We start from the raw sequence: 21126 nt of genomic DNA, 5'->3' as shown, positions 1-21126 counted from the left end.
GTTATGTATCAATTTCTCAACCAAAAGTTATGCACTTTCTTAATTTAGTATTACTATTTTTGCAAAAAATATAGTATTAATATAATTTTACGAGAATTTTAACAATATCAACTTTGCACACAATATATCATGAACGCTACATAACAATATTATTAACATAACATCGCAATATCATCAACATACAACATAACATCATTAATCTCATTATCACAATATCACCAACTACATATCACAACATCAACAATAGAACAAGATAATACTATTGACCCAACATCGTAATATCATCAACAAGACAACACAACGTAATATTATCAACCCTATGTCACAAATCCATCAACACAGTATCATCAACACGATATCACATTATCATCAATCAAATGTCACCAAATTAGCGGCATAGAAACACACAATATCATCAACAGAATCACCATATCATTAATGAAAATCATCTTTATAATGATCATGCAAATTTCTTTATATGAATTGGTATATTTATAATTTCGTTAGAATCTTTGTAGTAAAATTTTATTGGTCTATTTTTATCTGAAAATAATTAAATAAAAAAAGAAGTGAAATCAAAATTGTAAAATTGACCTTAGGAGAGAAAATTGATTCATATACTACTACATTTTAGTGATCATATGCATAAAATAAGAAATCCTACGTTAAAATGGCTTTAGCAACCTTTTCCTATATGTAAAATGCTGAAATTAGTGGGTCCCGTTGTATAGATAATTAGTTATATAATCCGGTGGATTGCAATTGTAAAGTTAAGACTCAAGAGTATGGAGTAGTTAGTGGAGAAATGATTTTAGTAGAAAAATAATACTGTTAGTACATATTTTATGTCAATATTGTTTTTGTTAAATGTATATTTTGTATTGTTTGTTTTATCTTAGATATAAAGTTTAATTTTAATATATTAAAAAATGTTTGATAATTTTAATTTATAAAATTCATAAAATAAAATATTCATTTTCTCTATTTTCAAATATATTAATAAAATAATAAATTAAGTTTTTATTTTTATAAATTTTATAAAATTAAAAATATTGATAATATTTTTTTATTATATTAAAATCAAAATAAATATATAAATAAAAAATAATACTCATGCATTTTATGGGATAGTGCTCACACAATGTGCTTATATTGTTTCCCCTAGTACTCCACATGTCCTACCTAATGTAACATATTTTTTTGGACAGAAAATATTATACGGAGTATTATCTTTCTTACTTTAACATACAGTAGTTTTTAGGAAAACGATTAGCTTTAAATTGGAATCTAAAAACTATTCTCTTTAAATTGAATGGAAGGAATATATAACTACTATTAATCTCTTTTGGGGTGGATAAGAATTGGAAAAAAAAAAAAGGAAGGAATATATAATTAAGATTCTTCTTTATTAGAGTGGATAAGAGTTGAAAAAAAATAGAAACTCATAATCATTAGTGAGTATTTGGTTATCATGTTGCAATTATTATCATTACCCACTTATAATTTCATTAGTGATTTTCTTACCCAATTATGTGTTTTGGAATAGTCTATTCAATTATGTATTATACCTTTTTTTATTTTGAGAAAAATATCGTTATACTTTCTTAAAACAAAAGGTAAAAGATTAGTTAATTTTGCTTGTCTTTTTAATTTATCTTCTTCCTTCAAGTCTATTTACTTTTCAAGAAAGTACAATTATCTTTTCAAAAAAATATATATAAGAAATATATCTTCTCAATTTTTTTTTTTTGTTTTGGAGATGCTTTACCACCACTTTTCTACCCCACCGCACTAGTATCATTATGGTTATTATTGCATAGAATATGAAAAATATCTGCTTCAATTCGTTAAACCAAGTGGTGTAAAAAGGAAGGAGAGTTAGTATGATGCTATTTGCGGAAAATTGTAATTACTAGCGCCTTACACAAAATATATACATAGAAAGGGGAATTTAGATGATAAATAATTAGAGTGCTGTTTAAATTTTAAATGTAGAGGTGGTCAAGGTCAAACATGTTAGTAGTTGATAGAGCAAATGCAGAATGGCAGCTAATACAAAGTAAAAGCTACAAAATGTGTAGTTGCTTTTGGGGAAAATGTGCAGATATTTTGGGCTTTACATTATTGGCCCCAACTGCAGTGTGTATAAGAGAGCTTCATTGGACTGCTCGGTTATCCATGAATCATAATCTACTAAGCCTCATAATTGTAAATACTAGTACTCCTACGGTTCTACTGCTCTATCCGTCCCGCTTAAGAGGATTCATTTTTTTTTTAATTTATCCCAATTAAGATAATACATTTTCTTTTTTGAAAACTTTCTCTCTCTAATTAATACACCCAACTTGCCCCAAACACTTTTTCGTATTCCTATTAAAATTTTCATCTTTCTTTCTCTCTCCATTTTAATACCTACCCCCACATTTTTTCTCTCCAATTAAACACTTAAACCAATAACTCCTAAAATCTCATGCCGGCCAAGATATTTTCTTACCCACTTATGGTCTTATGGAATAGTAAATCTATATTTTGATGGTTAAAAAACTTCATTTGCCTAGAATTGAAAATTTACACTGGGATCCATAATTTATCGTATGATATTGCATTGCTATTTTATATTCGTTGTTTAACAATTTCTTAGACAGCAGATCTTTTTTTTTTTCTCTGTTTGCGATAAGCTTTTTAAGCCTCGGAAATCTGTGTCTTTGTAAGTTCAACTTCTAAGTTCTTGAAATCCTTTTTGTAATCAAATTTTGCTCTAGATATATATTCTCTCTTTAGTTATTGATTCCTGCGAACTTAGTCAGTTGCCATCCAACAAACGTGCTAATATTTATAATTTGAAAGGAATCTGTATCTTGATGTCATAGTTACAAAACCACGTAACACAAAATAAACGAATTTATAATTTAAGTTATATATGTATATAACACTAATAAAATAATATAATATGAATATTTAAGAAATCCTCGTTTTCTTCAAGTCATGTCCACCCGTGGGGAAAAGAGCTAAGATTCTCTCGGACTCAATTTTTCTTGTTCTTGTGCTTCTACATAGCATGGATTAATTAAATCTTGACCGAATCCACTCGATTTTATGAATCATTGTATAATCTTTTGTTTTCAAACATATAATACTCCATCCATCCCATAAAAATAAAAATTTAAGAAACAACACGCATTTGAAATTTTAATATAAGGAAGAGATAGAAAGAAAAAGGTGTTAGTGAAAAGTCCCAACTCATTATAGAGAATTTTTTCTCCACAAATAGAAAGTTTCTAGTGTTCAGGGACGGAAAAAAAATAAAAGAGTTTCTATTTTTATGGATAATGGAATGCTTAATTGTATTATTAATTCTAAATTAATATATATTTCCTCAGTCTCAGCTCATGTGATTGATTTATTTTCAGCACGCATGTTTTGATAAAATAATAAATAAATAGCTAGAGAAAAAAAAAAATGTAAAAATTGAGAGAGTATAAAATAAAACCTCACCTACATTGTTTTCGGTCCTATTCTATACTCCCTCCACTCCACAACATTGGGCGTTTGACATACACTCCGATCCTATTTGGGTTTTTCCACAATCAATCCAACCAATCAATTTATTACTAGATCATTTAAACTAAAAATTTTGCGAGGACTAACTCGACTAAACTTGCATGGATTGCTGAATTATGTGATCGTTTAAGAGCCTCAAATAATACTACATTTATATGTTGGTGAGTAATTCTTCTTGCATTTAACTCATTTATACTTTAGAGCATAACAAAAACACCTAATTAGATTGGTGGAAAAACATGATAGTGGTGGGGAAGCACTTTTGCCTCCCTTTATTCAGTTTTCTTTTCAAATTTCTATAATTATAGAGTAGAGGTTAAAATAAGTCCTGAATATATAATCATTTTACCTGTTTGGTCATAAACATTATCTTTTGGATTTTTTGGTTCTACACATATAGAAATTTGATCATTTTGGTCATCCGTCAACATTTCCGTTAAAAATTAACGGTCAACGGGTTTAATCCCGATTTTGATCAAATCTAACTTTGAATTCTGATTTTTTACTCCGATAAAATATCAGCGAATTATTTGTTTTCTTTGGCGAAATTGAAGTGTAAAAATAATTAGGGAAATAATTAGCGAGTAAAAAATAAGAATTAAAAGTTTAATTTGGTCAAAATCGGGATTAAACTCGTTGACCATTAATTTTTAACAGAATTGTTGACGGATGACCAAAATGATCAAATTTTCATATGTGCAAGACTAAAAAATCTAAAAGATAATGTTTAGAATAAAAAAAATAAAATAATCAAATATTCATGACCAATTTTAGCTAAAACTCATAATTATATATTCAAATCAATATGATTTGTTCTTAAAAAAAAATAGTAACCCGTATCGAATTGATAGTACTACATTTATTAGTGGCATGCGAACAATCAAACATCAAGTCTATTAATTTAATGTAGTATAATTATTCATTGGGAAAGGAAAAGAATAAGTAAAGTGATATGGCTACATGAATACGTAGTAGATTAAACATAGTGATGGGGAAATCGTGTGATACAAGTAGTAGTAGTAGGTGTGGTCTGTTTTCTTGTCTGTGGCTGTCAAAAGCCATGCCATGCCTCCCACCATCATCAAATTATATTACTGGGAAAGGGTGAATGTGATCAGCCGCCAAAATGGAGAATACAATTTGTGCAGAAAAGCTATCATTTCTCTTTCCCTTCTTAATTAATCCTCACATTACCACACGATACCTCTCTCTCTCTCTCTCTCTGACTCTCCACCTCTGTGTTTGCTATACTATAGTTAGCTGTTAGGGTAATCATTATTTTTTGGAATAAGAATATGGTTTTCATTAATTATTTATTCTCTGCGCACACCATACTAGTTTATAAATATGCAATGCTTATGTACGTGGTGGCTGGATATCTTATAATTTACCAACCGAGTCAGTTCAATTTACGTTCAACTTTTTGTTTAGTTCAAATCGCCCATGAAACTTATGAAAATTAACAATTCGTTGTGGGAAATTGATAGGACTAGTAGTTTTTATTTAATACTATCCGCCTAAATGCACGTAATAAATGTAAAATAATGGATAACATAATTTCGTCCAAGTCCGACAAATATTGGGTAGATGTGTAGAGTAGATGAGCAGATGGATTAGTAGAAAACCAAAGAATACGAGTATTTTGTTAATTTGTTTTTTGTTTAATCATTCAACCTTAAATGGAAGGCGAATGGACATAATGAGTTATAATTAAAAATATATAAAGTCCATGACATAATTCTGCATATTTAAATGGTTGCGGGCCATTGGCCCAGCTTAATCCAAGCCTCGGGCTTAAACTAGAAATTGGGCTTTCGGTAAAATTACAGACGCTGCAGAATTTGGTTGTACTTGGTTGCTTTTCTTATTAGTAGAAAAATAAGTGGGAAAAGAAAGTCAGCCATTCCAAAAAACCAAAAGAAAAGATGCGTGGATGCCCTCACGCAGGATCGAACTACGGACCTTCAGTTTACAAGACTGACGCTCTACCACTGAGCTATAAGGGCTTCATGAGTATCATCATATCTTTGCTCATAAAATATAGTAGGCGGAACACATTGGTAATGCCGTTATGTAATGATACTAATTATTTATACATCTGAAACCAATCTGCGTATATATATTTACGAGATCTAGATTTAAGTAGATGATTTGGTTGTTGCGGACAAAATTAACCGAAATATGATACATAAATAAATAAACAGACTAGGCTGATCACTAGTGATTATAATTAAGAAATAACCTTGGATTGCCTACAACAAATAGGCTTTGAAGTACATGCTTGTCGCCGCATAAAATACTCGTTAAATTTATTTAAAGGCATTTGGTTGTAAGAAACGGTATGCTTCCTCAACTAGTGTCCCACTACATATTTATTTCACTATTTTATTATTTTATAAAAAGAGTTGTTATGGAGTGGAGTATAATTTAAATGGGATTAGTTTAAGTAATTTTAGAATTAAAACAAGAAATTAACCAATTGGAATTATTACTTTGATTTTGCATCATAGACTACATGCGATGTTTGGACTTAATCGCATTTTCAATTCTCAATCAAAATTTTAAAATAATACTACTACTAATGAAAAATGAGTGAACAATTTCTGGATGTACAAACATTGCAAATTGGCTTTTGGAATTTATTCTGATTCGCATTGTACCAAAGCATTAACAATAAAATAAATAAATAAGTAAACATTAATTAACTTTTAAAAAATAAGTCTCGAAATGATTTGGGCCGACTGGACTTAAGTTAAGCTCACAAACTCACTTGCTTTTTTCTGTCACACTCCGACCCTTCCGATGAAGTATAGATTTATAATAAGCAAAATATAAATTAAAATAGAGAAATTACATATTAATTATTTCACCATCCAAAATACTATAATTACAAAATCCATCATTACAAGACTTATTTACAAATACTCTAAATTCGTACATATAAATGACATCAAATATCATAAACATTTCAGATCTATATGCATATGTCTCCTTGTTCAAGTTATAATTTTATGATAAATCAGGCCCGGGGTTTCCATTGTATACAACCCAATGATCCCTTTTGATTATTTGACATTTTCATGAAAGTCTCACTTTGATTTGACAGTTTGAAATAACATTCTAGTCATTTGACTCAGGATGTTTATAGCTTGTAAATCCTTGATATATGACGTGTTAGAAATATTGGGATGAAATTCCCAAGTCATATACAGACGGTACTCTAACTATTACAATCGAAAGGAAAATGATACAATAAGTGGAATGAATTACAACGAAAATAATAAAACAAACCAAACTATAAGTCGAGTCGAGGAAACACTCTTTTCGCAAGATAAATTACGCCCCGGCTAGTGCTTGCGGAATGTCGTATTGTCCTCAAAGATAAAACGACTTCCTCCTAATGTGTAGAAGCACCTCAAACCCGCTAGACACCAACGAACTTGATGGAGTTCCGAAATTCAAGCTAGACAATGCTCATATAATGCATACTAGATGTAGAGAGCTAGAGAAGAATGTTTTTCGTTGTGTTGTTGGTGATTTTCATTCCTCTCCAAATCCATCCTTTTATAGGCACAAAAGGTGTACATGAAAGATCATGGCATTAAGACACCATAACCTATAACATTAAATTGGTGGTTACAAAAGATGAAAAGCCAAAATGCTCCCATTATCCCACACGTTTTCAACATGATGTGTATTGCTTGTAACTTGTATTATGATTACAACTTGTATCGCAGCTAGGCATGCACGCGGTTCAAAAGTTCATTAAACCTGAACCGACCTGCCAAGGTTCTAGGCGGTTCTGGTTCAAAAAACCAGCGGTTCATAGGGTGGTTCAAAACAACCAATTTTTGGCAAAAACCATCGGTTCTAGGCCGGTTCGGTGGTTCAATTTTTTTTCTCGTTTTAGTGTTTATTTCAACGAGACTGCAAGTCAAAACTTATAAGTTACAATTTAGACTTAATGTTGGACTTGAGTTGAAAGATAGTGTATGATTCTCTTTTATAACTACATGTTCTTGGATGTGTTGCTCTTTCTTTCAATGTGGGATAAATGTCATTATTTATAACTACATTATAGATTTCCATCATCTTTATTTATATTATATATCTTGACTATCTTCTATTACTATAATTTAACAACAAATATTAGTATTACATAAAGTATTATTCTTTAATTCTTTATCATTATTGATTCATTTGTGTAGAAGTTTATGTATATGTTAACTAATAAATACCATTATACACATTTAGAGAATAATTATTACAAATTGTATTAATCTAGCGATAACTATTATATAATTATTTAGCTATATACAAATCATATTACTCAATAATTATTTAGTCTTCAAGAAGCTCTTCTCCCGACGTAGTTATCAAACCATCCGTTCTGCGCCTCTGATATCTCACGGCTACGACGACAAGGGAATCCCAACTTTTGTGAATTGGCGGAAGAAAGGTGTCGTCAACCTAGTAAAATATCAGGAGGGTTACAGTATCATACATTCAATTTCTTATGGATTATATTCTTTACCATTAATGTTATGTTTTATTCTTAATTTTGTTCTATATTGAATGTCAAACATGGTTGTGAAACTTCATGTTGGGCCTTCGCAATAGTTAGTGCTGTTGAATCAGATTATGATAGGTTGTCTCTTGAACATGTCCGTTTAGGAGCTTCTGGATTGCAACAGACTCCCAAGTTGCGCGTATGATGGAGGAGGAACAATGTATCATGCCTTGGTGTATATTACCAAGAGCGGAATTCACACGGAGGAGGATAATCCGTATCGGGTGTGTTCCGGGAATTGCATGATAAACAAGGTAAATTTGGTTTGAACTCTTTTTTCTTTCCTTCTCTTTTCTAATATATATATGTATATGTATTTTGATTTTGTAAAAAGCTAAAAGGACGCAAAGTTGTTAAAATTGGTGGCTTTCAAGGGCTACCCCTCACTAACGGATGCATCGACGAGATAGAGCTACAACGGGCTGTTGCGAAACAACCTATTTGTTGCATTCCGTCTGCAACATACTTGGAACACTATTAGGTTAGTGCTCAAAGTGTTTTCTTTTTCAATTATCTTTTTCAGTCTAATAATCTTTTATTCTAATATCTTTCACCTAATATCTTTCACTCACTTTGTATGATGGTTTATTCTATTGCCCTCAGTCAAGTGATGTAACATTCCAAAAATGGGCTTAAACGGAATTTTCTATTTCGATTAGAAAATTTGTGAATTAGAAATTTTTGACAAATAATTTGATCGAAGTTGATAATAGTTATAGTTATATATATCTTAAACTATTTTATAGGCAATAAGTGATTGAATGGAGATATGAATTAAGATGATGAGAATGTACTAGGGTTAGGTCAATACGGTATATTGTACCGAAAATATTGATAAGAAAAAATTTCATATCGTTACCGTATCAAAAGTTTTGGTATACCGAAATTTCGGTATGGATAATATCTATACCGTTATTGTATCAAAATTTCGGTATATCGTACCGAAAAATTTCGTTGTACCATTAATTTCGAACTGAACACCGTTAATTTTGGTTTTCGGTTAACCGATAACCGACCAATTTCAGTTCGGTTCTCGGTTAACCGAATAACCGTTTACCCACCCCTATAAATATGGTGTTATCTTGTGAAATTAGTTATATGATAGAATAATATGCCTATGTGAAGTCTCTTGGTATATGGGTTATATCATAAAATAAGCAAGAAATTGATTTTTTTTTAATTACAGAATTATGGCATTCTCTATTCGGTTTGTCATCAGCCGAGTAAGGGTGTTACAAGTGAACTGAATCATATGGTATTAATTGTGGGGTACGATACGTCTGAAGATGAATATGACTATTGGATCGTAAAGAATTCGTGGGGTCTGAAGATGGATATGACTATTGAATCGTATAGAACTCGTGGGGAACGAACTGGGGAATCGATGGATATACACATATAATACGGAATTCAGGGATCCCCAAAGGTGTATGTTTGATGAACTTGGAAGCATGCTACCATGTCTTATATTAACCCAATTCCTTCTTTGTCAAATGTCTCCCACCAATTCTCTACTACTTTGTTATATGATATGAGTCTCTAATTAATTCTCTACTACTTTGTTATAATGTGATAGACCATTGGTTTGAATCTTATACGTTGGTGTTTTTAATACTATGATATAAACGCAGTGCAAGAGAGAGTTTAAAAATAATATCAATTGGAAGATTGGATTCACTTACAGATTTGAAATATGATGATATGATTTGTTTTAAATATCTATATGTCAGGATTGGAACTTGTTCTAGGATTTAAAATAGGGATAACTTAGTAAGTAGTAATCTCTCCGTCCCAACTAAGTTGAGTCGTATTCCTTTTTGGAATGTCCCAACTAAGTTGAGTCATTTTCTTTTTTGACTAAAAACAAAACACCCAATCACTTTTACTTTATTTCATCACCTACTTAATTCTCTCTTTATTTTTTCCATTTTATTAATCTCTCCTACTTTTTAACACAATTTCTTAATCTCCATGCCCAAAAATTTTGACTCATCTTAGTTGGGACGGGGGGAGTAGTAAATAATAAAATTAGTCCAGCCCAAATAAAAGTTTAGGGCATTATGATTATACAATTTACTCCTTCTGTCTCCTAAATTTTGTCACAATTTGACCGAGCACGGATTTTAAGAAATGTAATGGACAGTGGGTTGAAAAGGTTGGTAGGATGTGGGTCCTACTTTTAAGGTATTAGTTTTATAATAAAATGTGAGTGAGAATAAGTTAGTGGAATGTGGGGTTTACTACTTAAAAATGGTAAAAAATGAAATGTGACAAATTTTGTGGGACAGACGAAAATGAAAAAATGTGACAAAGTTTCAGGGACGAATGGAGTATTTATGTACTTTAATAAATCTCTATTCAATTGAAAATATGTTGAAATAAAACCTAAGGAGCATAATCAAATAATTCACAATTTTTCTTATAAACCTAACTCACACTTTATTTTAATCATTTTACATGAACGAACACCGATACATTTTTCTCTTGTGGCTATAGATCGATCATGTTTTGAGAATGCTTGATGGACACTAGCTTTAAAACCCATCATGAATGGTAGGCATTTCGTCGACATGTTGCTTGCGGGAAGAAGATGGGCAGGAATTCCCAGCCTTGTACTTGGGAGGTGTTAAAGACCTAAATCCCTAACGATCCGATAAAATAGAAAATAACAAATACAGATAAATCCGGCGCCCGTGAGGGTCGGCGGAGATAAGGATCTGGGCGGCTGTGCACGGGTTCCAACCCGTCGGACAACGACTACAGATCAGATATACGTTTCGGCTGTGCGCGGAGGGATTCCGTCGGGCAGCAGGTAGCGTAGGGAATTATGGATTCAAAGCATAACGCGAGGCATTTGGCCAAAATAATATATTCATTGATTCATTGTTGGATGATTAAATATGATTACAAACTCTCCTATTTATAATACTAGAATACTACCCTAACTTATTGAATAAGAAAACTAAGATATGGAAAAGATATGATGAAACAAAAGATAACTAATTAATTGTGATTTCCCTAAGATATGGATCGTATCAACTCCCTCACGGTTAAAATCTGCCTTGTCCTCAAGGTGGTAACCACGAAGCAACGACGATAGTTGAAAGCAAAAGCTTTGGCGAGGCGTCTCCTCCTGGATCAAACACATACCGAATAGTTGAATGTATCACCTCCATAAAAATTCAACCAAGGAGACCTAATGTGGCCGGCAAAATTCTGTGCAAAAAAGAAAAGCTTGTTCACACCTCCAAGAATGCTCAAACATGGCGTGTCATTGCGCGGAGGGATCAACCTTGCATCGGTGTCGAGCGATGTTGATCGATGAGTCATACTTGGAACATCACCGACATTCAAACTCATATAAACACAAGCAATTACGGGCAAACCGGTGTAAGCACCATCTTCTTTCTTGCCCCAACAATTTCCAACAACATTTTTGGATGACACTTGAACGTCATTAAATGAGGCGACGACTATCTTCATTTCATCCTTGGAATCAGTGGCGGACGCAGAAAAAATTATTGGCAGGGGTTATACTGTATACTCCCCGTTCCAAGAAAAATGACCCTTTCTTTGGACGGTATGAGATTTTATATGGTTTCATTTTTATTTTATATGTTAGATGGATAGAATAAAAGTATGAGAGAGGGAATAAAGTAGCAAATACATAAATTTTTATTTTTAGTAATAGGTTATCTTTGGTGGGACAAACTAAAAAGTAAAATGGGTCATCTTCGATAGAACGAAATGAGTATAATTTTAGATAATCCGGAGATAATTTTAAGTCTGATTTCCTGTTATCTAAAACCAAATAAAATGTGTTTTACTTTTGATATCTACGTTATTATTTACAACAAAATTACCAATTTTACAAGAAAGAGATAGGTTATAATAAAACATTTAATAACCCATTTAATATAAGAGAATAGCTAAATGAACTCCCCTATAAGGAAATAAATTTTAACTCCTTTACTAAATAACATTAAATTCGTAAATCTATAGGAATATAGGATTAAGAATTACAGATGCAACGTGTGTAACACGCGAGGAAAGCTGCGTGAGAAAAGCTGAAGACTTTACATTAAATAGCGTATTATTATAATATTATTTATCACTTTCTTCTTCTTTACCAAACGTCGTCAGCCTTCTTCCGCTATTGTTGATACTTTCTTCTTCTCTAGTTTCAAATTTCAGCCCCTTCCACCCAATCAAGTTTCAATAATTTAATATTTGAGGACATATATTGGGAAGGGCTGAACAAGAATTCCAAACAATTTCGAAAATTATAGAAGTAGAAAAAATGATAAAAATAATCTTTTGGCAGGGGCTTAAGCCCCTTGTGCCTTTTTACTGTGTTCGCCACTGCGTGGAATTGTCCTCCTCTACATCATCTAACAATGTCACTTCGCGATGTATTGGCTCAATAAGATCACCAATCTTCTCATCATATACCTCGACGAGCACTTGCAGCGGCATATTGTTGGTCTTGACGATCTCTTCCAGGGACTCGTTGATTGGAACATCAACATCAATATTAGCGCCCCCATTGTGAGCGGCGTTGTTGGGAACATCCTCAAGTAGATTTTTGTCATCAATATTCTCCTCAAACCACGCATTCAACTCGGCGAGAAGGGTAGCTTGCTCCAATCTATAAATACGTAATTTTTCGTTGTAATCACTTACTGCAGCTAGTTGGGCTAGGCAATGAGAACAAACCTTGAGACTGGGAATATTGGACAGACCACGCTGTTTCCCCGAATCAATTAACGGCTGGACTGTTGAGGCGGGTGCGTGAAGCCAGACCGTGGCGAGGCAACAATAGGCAATGGAGTTGTGCGGTGACTCAGCGGTCGGTCAGACTGCGTAGGTTGCAAGGTCTGCGAGCAGCAATAGTCGGGCGGATCCGATAAAATAGAAAGCACCAGTTGTTAAAGACCTAAATCCCTAACGATCCGATAAAATAGAAAATAACAAATACAGATAAATCCGGCGCCAGTGAGGGTCGCGGAGATAAAAATCTGGGCGGCTGTGCGTGGTTCCAACCCGTCGGGCAACGGCTACAGATCAGATATACGTTTCAGCTGTGCGCGGAGAGATTCTGTCGAGCAGCAAGTAGCGTAGGGAATTATGGATTCAAAGCATAACGCGAGGCATTTTGCCAAAATAATATATTCATTGATTCATTGTTGGATAATTAAATATGATAACAAATTCTCCTATTTATAATAATAGAATACTATCCTAACTTATTGAATAAGAAATTAAGATATGAAAAAGATACGATGAAAAAAAGATAACTAATTAATTGTGATTTCCTTAAAATATGAATCATATCACGAGCAGATGCATGTTCGTTGGACCCAAACAATAGATTTTTAATAACTATCAACACACCAATTTACACCAACACAACATGTCTATAATTGACGCTTAGCCATTGATTATTTATACCACCAGGTGAGGTTTGATAATATACACTACATGAAGTGCCTCAAATTCACTCTTTGAGTTATGCCCCATTTGCTAAATTTACTTATTTTTTTAATATTGGATAATACCTTTTTAAAATACTCCCAGTAACAATAAAATTTTGAATCATTAAGGTGGTGAATGAATATATGGTTCAAGAATTTTCACATGTTATAATTATGTATACGTCATAAATCTTCATGATCCAATGACCAAAAAAGATTGTCACATTCATAAGAAAGATTGTTATTTGAATTTCTCTTCATATATAGGCGGGTATAATACAAATATTCGTAAGAACATAAAAAATGCAGAGAATAAGAAATATTATAAAAGTGAAATTTATATACTTCGTCATAATAATAATTAAATAATTGAAGCTAGAGCTTTAATCATACAAATTTTCATATCAAGATCTTATGAATCTAAATTAATATTAATTTTAATTAGATTAAGAATTCTATAATATATGTAATTTTGTTAGGGGCCAAATTCCAAATATTAAACAACTACCTAATATTATGCAACTTGGATTCTTGAAATGTGTTCATTATTTCATTTGTACAATTAATAAAAAAATATTTTAATAATAGTACTTAATTATATAAACTGAAAACTACATTAAAAATTCTTAAAAGATTGAAAACTACTCTGCTATTTGACACACTTCTTTTTGCAATTATGTTGAAAAAATGATATTCCATCCGTTCTACAAGATATACATTTTTTAATTTTAAAAATATTTTTTTTTCTTTAATTAAGTGGGTCTCATTCTCTATTAATAATATTTTAATTATTTTTTAAAACTCTCTCTTTTATTTAATAATTGTGCGTTGAGGCCCGCATGATGAATTTTATATAGACTTGAAATAGGTGGCCCATTATTCTGTGTAGAAGCCCAGCTCTGTAAACCGTTTCTCACACAATTGTGGCCAGATCATGTGGATATTTTATACTAATATATAATTTTATAATCTAAGATACTTATAATTTTCAACCTTAACCTTTTAATTGATAGTAACAAAAAAGAATTCACTCAATTAACAATTCTTTATCCCATTTCTATTCCCTACATACTACGGCCACAGGTGATATTTCAGGTAAGCAACGTTTCCTTCATTTTATTTATTTATTATCCAGCAACTTTTGCTTCACTTTAGGATTTTTACAATGGATATCCAATTTTCCAGTCTCCAAGGCAGCAACATTTTATTTTGTTCTTTCCATTGTTTTTCATGAATTACGGGTTTGTTTAATTTTCATGCTGATTTTCTTCAGTTAACAAAAACATGAGGAGAACACTTTTTGTCTTCAAAAAGCTCCTCTCCGGCGGCGGATATCCGATCTGTGACAACACTAATACCTGGCGATGGTGTCATGCCGCTTGCAACCGGTTTGTTGGATAAATGGTGTACCGAGTATGTAGTGTTTCCCATTTCATTTTGAACAAGAGAAATTGGCTTCTTACTCATTCCGTGAATGGATTATTGACACCAACACACTGGTAAATAGTTAGCATTTTCCTTACAATCATGCGATGGTAATTTTCTCAACATCTTATTGTGAATCTATGTTAGTAGAAAGATCTAGCTTGTGATCTAGTGAAATATATTGGCTGTTAGTGACTAATTTCGATTAGTGTGGATGATAATGGTTTGTATGTGTGTGTGTCTATGTCATTTTATAGTCTTGACATGAAATGTTTGCTGCTAGGTATTGATCAGTCACTTTATGCCGAAGTTAGGTTAGTGTGGTCATTTCGTTCGACACAATGCATATAAAGTCAATCTTGCGGGGATTTGTGTGTGTTGCTCTGTTTGTTCTGCCTTCTGCCGGGATTGATAATTAGCTTCATTGTATATTCTTCTTCTTGGCACGACCATTGATGATGTCAGTATGCGTGTCTGTTTCTGACTTGTTTCTTATGTTTCTTGAGGTTTTAACATGAAATGTTTATTACAAGGAACTGGTGAATAACTGTAAGTTAGTTCTCAATGTAGTAATGTCTTCTTCATCAACTTGGACACAATGGGCCATAAATAATGTCAGTCTTGGGTGTGTGTATGTTTGTGCTTTGTTGCTTAACTATCTTGTGATCAGGTGGTTGTGGAGTTTGGTGTTTCATGGCTGAAGCCTATTCTGGCCGAGATAGCCGAGAAGACACCCCATGTTATATTCTTGAAGGTGGACGGTGATGAGCTAAGTGTATGTAACTGTACTTCCATTCATGTTGTTAGGTTAATCAAAATTGTATCTCTAACTTTATGCAATGGGTGCAAAGGGTTGCTAAGGAGTACAAAATCAACACGCTGCCCTCCTTTGTGTTCTTCAAAGAGGGGAAGGAGATTGACAGGGTTGTGATTAGGAAGGAAGATCTTGCAGCTAAAATCACCCTACATGGTGGTGTTGCTTCCACTGCTTTTGCTTGATCATCATCATCATCATCATCGCCACCATATATGTAGTTGTGGTGAGTGTGTATACGATTTAACTCTTGTCATCGACGTAATTTGAATCGTTTATGTTATGTAACGGATATTCTAATCTTAGATACTTACTATCTCTCTCTTATATTTCTCTTCTAATTTACGTGCCAATTTGCTATGTTGATTTGTCTAGTGCATGTAGTAATTACTTCCTCTGTCCCAGGCCCAGCATAAGTGAGGTTAATGTTTTGGCACATGAATACTAGTTGTGTTTAGTGAGCTATCATTTGTGGGAGAAAAAAGTAGATAAAAAAAGAGAATAAAATACCCCTTGTGTCTTGCTATTTACAACAAATATATATTCCATTTCTGGTTATCTGAAGCTACTTGCTACATTTCTTTTTTTGCCAAAACCTTATCCTATTTCTTCATATATTTCATCTGACTCTTACTTTATTTTATTCCCTATTTCATGTTCTTTTTATTTAATCTTTAAACATCAATTTCTTAAACTTCGTGCTAAAAAATGTGTCAAGGTAGTTTGGACGAAAAGAGTAGTATAAAGTAAAAAAGTGAATAAAGTAAGATATTAAAGAAAATAAAGTAGGAAAAAGAGAGTCAATTATTGCTATAAAATCCAAACCATATGTCTAAAATTTCGAATAAAATTCTCGAATAATTCAAGCTGGTTTGAATATATTATGCCTAAATTCTGTGTGTGGAGAGAGGGACATGCATTTGTGATTTTGGGAAAAATATGTGTACGACTGATCTACAAGGGGTTGATGAACATGATATGTATCACATCATTCATAAAACTAAGTTTATTATAATTCATAATAAAGGTGGAAACAATTAGTACTAGTAGTGGAAGCAAATGCGGAAATAATGGTAGAGAAAGAGATGCTATTAAGTTTATTTAGGCGTAGAGGATAAAAATCAGTCGGTGCAGCAGCGGTACAAGACAAACTTGTCCATGGTCCTGCCACACTCGGAGCAGACGACGTGATCGGGCACGTAGCCAGCGTGGCCTGGCAGGATAAGGCGGTTGCAGTGGTGCTCCGGGTGCGTCCGCCGTATCTCCTCGTCCAGCACCGGCACGAACTTATCCGCGCGGTCCACCTTGTACTCCCACGCCGCATACCCTTCCATAACCGGCAGCACGACGTCGCCCTTCCCCTTGGTGATCTCGTGGTTGCCGCGGCTGAAAACCGCCCAGCCCTCCTCGCTGCTGTCGTATGTGAGGATGTCCATGATCTGCTGCATGATGTGGTCGCTCTCCACGCTCATCCCCACCTGCTTCTTCGAGTTCCACATGCTCCACAGCCGCACCCAGAAGTACCACACGTAGTCGTAGTAGTCCGTCGGGTGGAACACGTGGCTCAGCTTCTCCCTCTCTATCGTCTCATGGCACCTCCGCACCTTCTCCCGCGGGTTCCTCTTCCCCACGTACAGCATCTCCAGCGGCACGTGCATCGCGGCTGCCGCTGCCCTCGCCGCCAAAGTGAACTTCCGGATCCACTCCATGTCCTCCCCGCCGTACAGGCACACCACCCTGTCTCCCCTCATCTACACCGTTTCATTTGTTAGAAGCTCGAAACTGAAGTAGCTAGGTAGTACTAGTATATAGTTACCCATTCTTGAATGCGTGGATCGATGGAGTCAGCTAGGAGCTCGATGTTCCACGTCTTGTCTCTCCACAGCGCCCATTCCTGGTCCTTGGTGAAGGGGAAGGCATCGCTGCCCCAAATCCACATCATGGGCAGAGCATCGGTTTTGGAGGGCTTTCCATGGGGATCCAGAACGATCAGCATCGGCATGTGCACGAACTTGAGCTCCTCTCGGATGTACCTCACCGCCACCGGCTCGATCAGTGCCGGGTGATCCACCGAGTACCAAGGCATGCTGTTGTTGCGGAGGTCGTAGAACACCGTGTTCTCCACTCCAGTCATGGGCGTTGTTGGATTCACTATCGGAAGCCACAGAACCTCGTACTCGTGCCTCCTCGCCTGCTGGTTGTAGATCATGTGGAGCACGTTCAGCTCCTCGTGAGGGATGTCCAGGTCCGAGATCAGCAGCAGCACGTACTTGCTCCTCAACACCTCCAGCCGCTCCTGTAAATAGATACATGCATCTTGTGTACTAACATTGTTTGATTAATGATTAAACCACAAATTGCAGGCAGCACTCACGTTGATCCTCTTGGAGCCATCATAGAGCGGCCTTTGATCGTCTCTTGCGCGGATCATTGCGCGTAAAACTTTCATGTTCTCGATGTGGGTTGATTCGATCAGCTTCTTGAACGCAGTGTACGCGTCTTCGGCCTTCTTTCTCTCTGTCAAATTTACTTACTACATTAGCAATGCTTTTGGATTAATGAATCCAGGAACTAGTACACCACACACCTACTAAGCCCTTGCACACTGCCAGCTGGTCTCGGAGGTGCTCCAGTATGACCGACAGCTTATGAGCCAGGCTCAGTATCTCCCACGATTCAGCAGTTGAGGTAATGTACCTATAACAACAACATAGAGTACATTTTAATTAATACTGTACTACTACATTAAGAGGAGAAATAACTAAAAATCTAAAACATACTCGTGGCCGCTCCCAATGAGGTTGAGGAGAGTGGATGCACAAGCAAGGAGGCTCCTTATGATCCAGTACACAGCAGTTGGGATATGAGCGGTGGCAGCCACGACTTCTGGCGCGTCATGGCTGATGTAAACGGAAGGGAGCTCCTTGAACTCGATGAGGCAGTGGATCACGTTCAACACGGCGTTTAACAGGTCAAGAACTGCTTCAAACTTCTTCTCTAATTTCCCCGCGTGCTCCATCACGTAGGGCAGATCCTTGAGGGTGGCGATGTGCTTGGCGAGCATGTTCCTGGTGTGGTTCTGCTCCACTAGCCAGAACTCCCCGTAGTTGACAGCAAAGGCCGCGAAAATGATCACCACTTTGGCATCCCATGAGTAGTTGGACAGTGATTTGAGGAGGTCCATGGTGACAGAGTGTGCCTCCCCACCAGCAGAGCATTTGCAGATGATCTGTTTTACACACAATGTGAGTTTTGCATCAGGATAAAGAAGCAAGAATGGAGAGAAATGTACCTCACAAGAGATCTTGCTGATTGGAAAGGCCAGCAGTCTAACAATCTCCGAATCGTGTTCGTGATTGTAGAGGACTTTGGCGTCCTGATGGGGTGAGCTCTGTATGGCCTTGCTGCTATCCAAAGTGTCCAAATGTGGTTTAACTTGATTATTCACCTGAAAACAAAGCAAAATGTGTGAATTCGAGATTTAAAGTGCATTATGCTAGGTAGTATTAGCTATGTATGGAGCATGTATACAAGAGAGGTGTGATCAGTCGAGGAGGAAGGTTTGGAAAGACGAAGGATATCCTCAACGATGGAGAGGAGCGGCTTCACATTGAGGTCTTCTATGTCAGGGGCGTGAGTGGCGAGGATCTGCTTGGTGAGGGCAGTGTCGTCTGAGGAGAAGAAGCCGCGGTCACGCTGACGCCCACCTAGAGAAGGAGGGGGAATGGGGTGGCGGACCAGCCTCGAATCTGGCTCATGGCTTGGTCGAAAACTGTGATTGGCGCCTACCATTCCCAAATCATGGGCGGCAGCCGATGGAGGCTTGGCCTTACCGTTGGTCGGTCTGGTGGAAGGCACCGCGTCCCGGCTTGCCATTGCAGGAGGTTGGAGGGAAGGGTGTTGATTTGAGAGGGGAGATGATGTGTTGGTTGTGCATCTTCTGCTCAACTTGTGTAGGCCTTATATAGATACAAGCTCTGCATTCGACAAAAATAAAGATGCGAGGGACAAGAAATGGAATAAAGTATTACTGAATCATGTTCTTTACTTCCTATTGCTCCTAGATTAATTTGGAAGGTTTGGAATTCGTTTCCTATTTGCCCACAAATCCTTTTCTTCACAGTGAAAACATTGCCATTTTGCTTCTTCTTCAACAATATAATGTCCAATATATGAATTTGCATGGAAGCAATAATTCAGCATTATATAACTCATTTCTGAATTTGCAACATACACATGTATGTGATGACTGATGATGAAGATTTCCGAATTATATTTGCAACTCTTTACATTTTTAGGGAATATTTGGAACTAACTTTTTATGACGAAAAACTTTGCGTATTCATGCATGTATAGATCAATCAAACTGAAGAAAACAAAATAGGAGTAAGATTAAATGAGTTAAATTAAAATAAACAAATTCAATGCCTAGAGTTTCCTGTTAAATTGCGAGAATCATGTGAAACTTTACGTTATTCCAACGTCGGACTAAGACAAACCATAGCAAAGCAATTATAACAAGAATATTAGCCAAAGAAGAAAAAAGAGCTTGTCTGTAAGACAAGGACAAAATCCAGATATCGCCTTTATTTTGTATTGTCAGTATTAACGAGACAACAATATATTACCTTGTCAAGTTATGCTTGATTTACTTCCATTTATATCAGCTCTCTCTACTTTATACAACAGCAACTTAATTGATTAGGGGTGTTCGTCATGATTCGCTATGGTTGGTTTAGATGATTTTTATTACTATCTGTTGAAATATATTTTAGTGACCAAACTAAGTCAATAAATTAATTGTTGGATATTAGATGGAGGATGAATTATTTTTGCTTACAGAATGTGAAATTTTGATAGATAGCTTCCTTGTGTTGTGAGTGGCCAAGAGGGAAGGTCAAATAATGGGAGAGAAAATTTTAATGGCAGATCCCACTTTTTCTTTACAATTGCTAAAGTTGTTTATTTATTTTGTTAATTAAGATGACTTAGTATACCTTAAATTCGTAACCAATGGTCCAACTCTAACAAGTAGTACTACTACTTTAATATGGATACTGTGAATCAATGTCGTTCATCCAAATAATTCATTCTTATATTACTATAAATAGGACTTAAGTAAATAACAAGAACCCTCTAAAGCAAGTATCATCTTGTTATTCTTGTTTTAAATACTATATCTATATAAATTTTTAAGAAGTGTATCGAGAACTAAATTATACTCCAACCATCCCAAAAATATTATTATCTTTCTATTTTCATCTTTCTAAAAATTAATTACA

The 21126-nt window shown here is 35.0% G+C and overlaps 1 protein-coding gene and 1 non-coding gene across 2 annotated transcripts; both read right to left on the bottom strand.

Annotated features, from left to right (window-relative positions):
• Window positions 1–5495: 5495 nt before the first annotated feature.
• Window positions 5496–5567, bottom strand: TRNAT-UGU (transfer RNA threonine (anticodon UGU)). Its single transcript has one exon. It is a non-coding gene; the product is annotated as a tRNA-Thr (tRNA).
• Window positions 5568–16825: 11258 nt separating this feature from the next.
• On the bottom strand, window positions 16826–19789 carry LOC125208067 (protein SIEVE ELEMENT OCCLUSION B-like). The gene is made up of 7 exons (XM_048107615.2): window positions 19376–19789; window positions 19137–19292; window positions 18625–19073; window positions 18432–18541; window positions 18219–18361; window positions 17661–18140; window positions 16826–17595 (listed from the first exon to the last, which is right to left on the bottom strand). The coding sequence occupies exons 1-7, from the start codon at window positions 19718–19720 to the stop codon at window positions 16966–16968; spliced, it is 2313 nt and encodes a 770-aa protein (XP_047963572.1). The 5' UTR covers window positions 19721–19789; the 3' UTR covers window positions 16826–16965.
• Window positions 19790–21126: the final 1337 nt, after the last annotated feature.

Source organism: Salvia hispanica, chromosome 6, assembly GCF_029641045.1.
Source record: "Salvia hispanica isolate PSC_SH4W2 chromosome 6, Shi_PSC_v1, whole genome shotgun sequence".
In the NCBI taxonomy this organism is placed as follows: Eukaryota; Viridiplantae; Streptophyta; class Magnoliopsida; order Lamiales; family Lamiaceae; genus Salvia; species Salvia hispanica.
The sequence above is the reverse complement of the archived record's forward strand: the minus strand, read 5'-3'. Positions and strand labels throughout refer to the sequence as shown.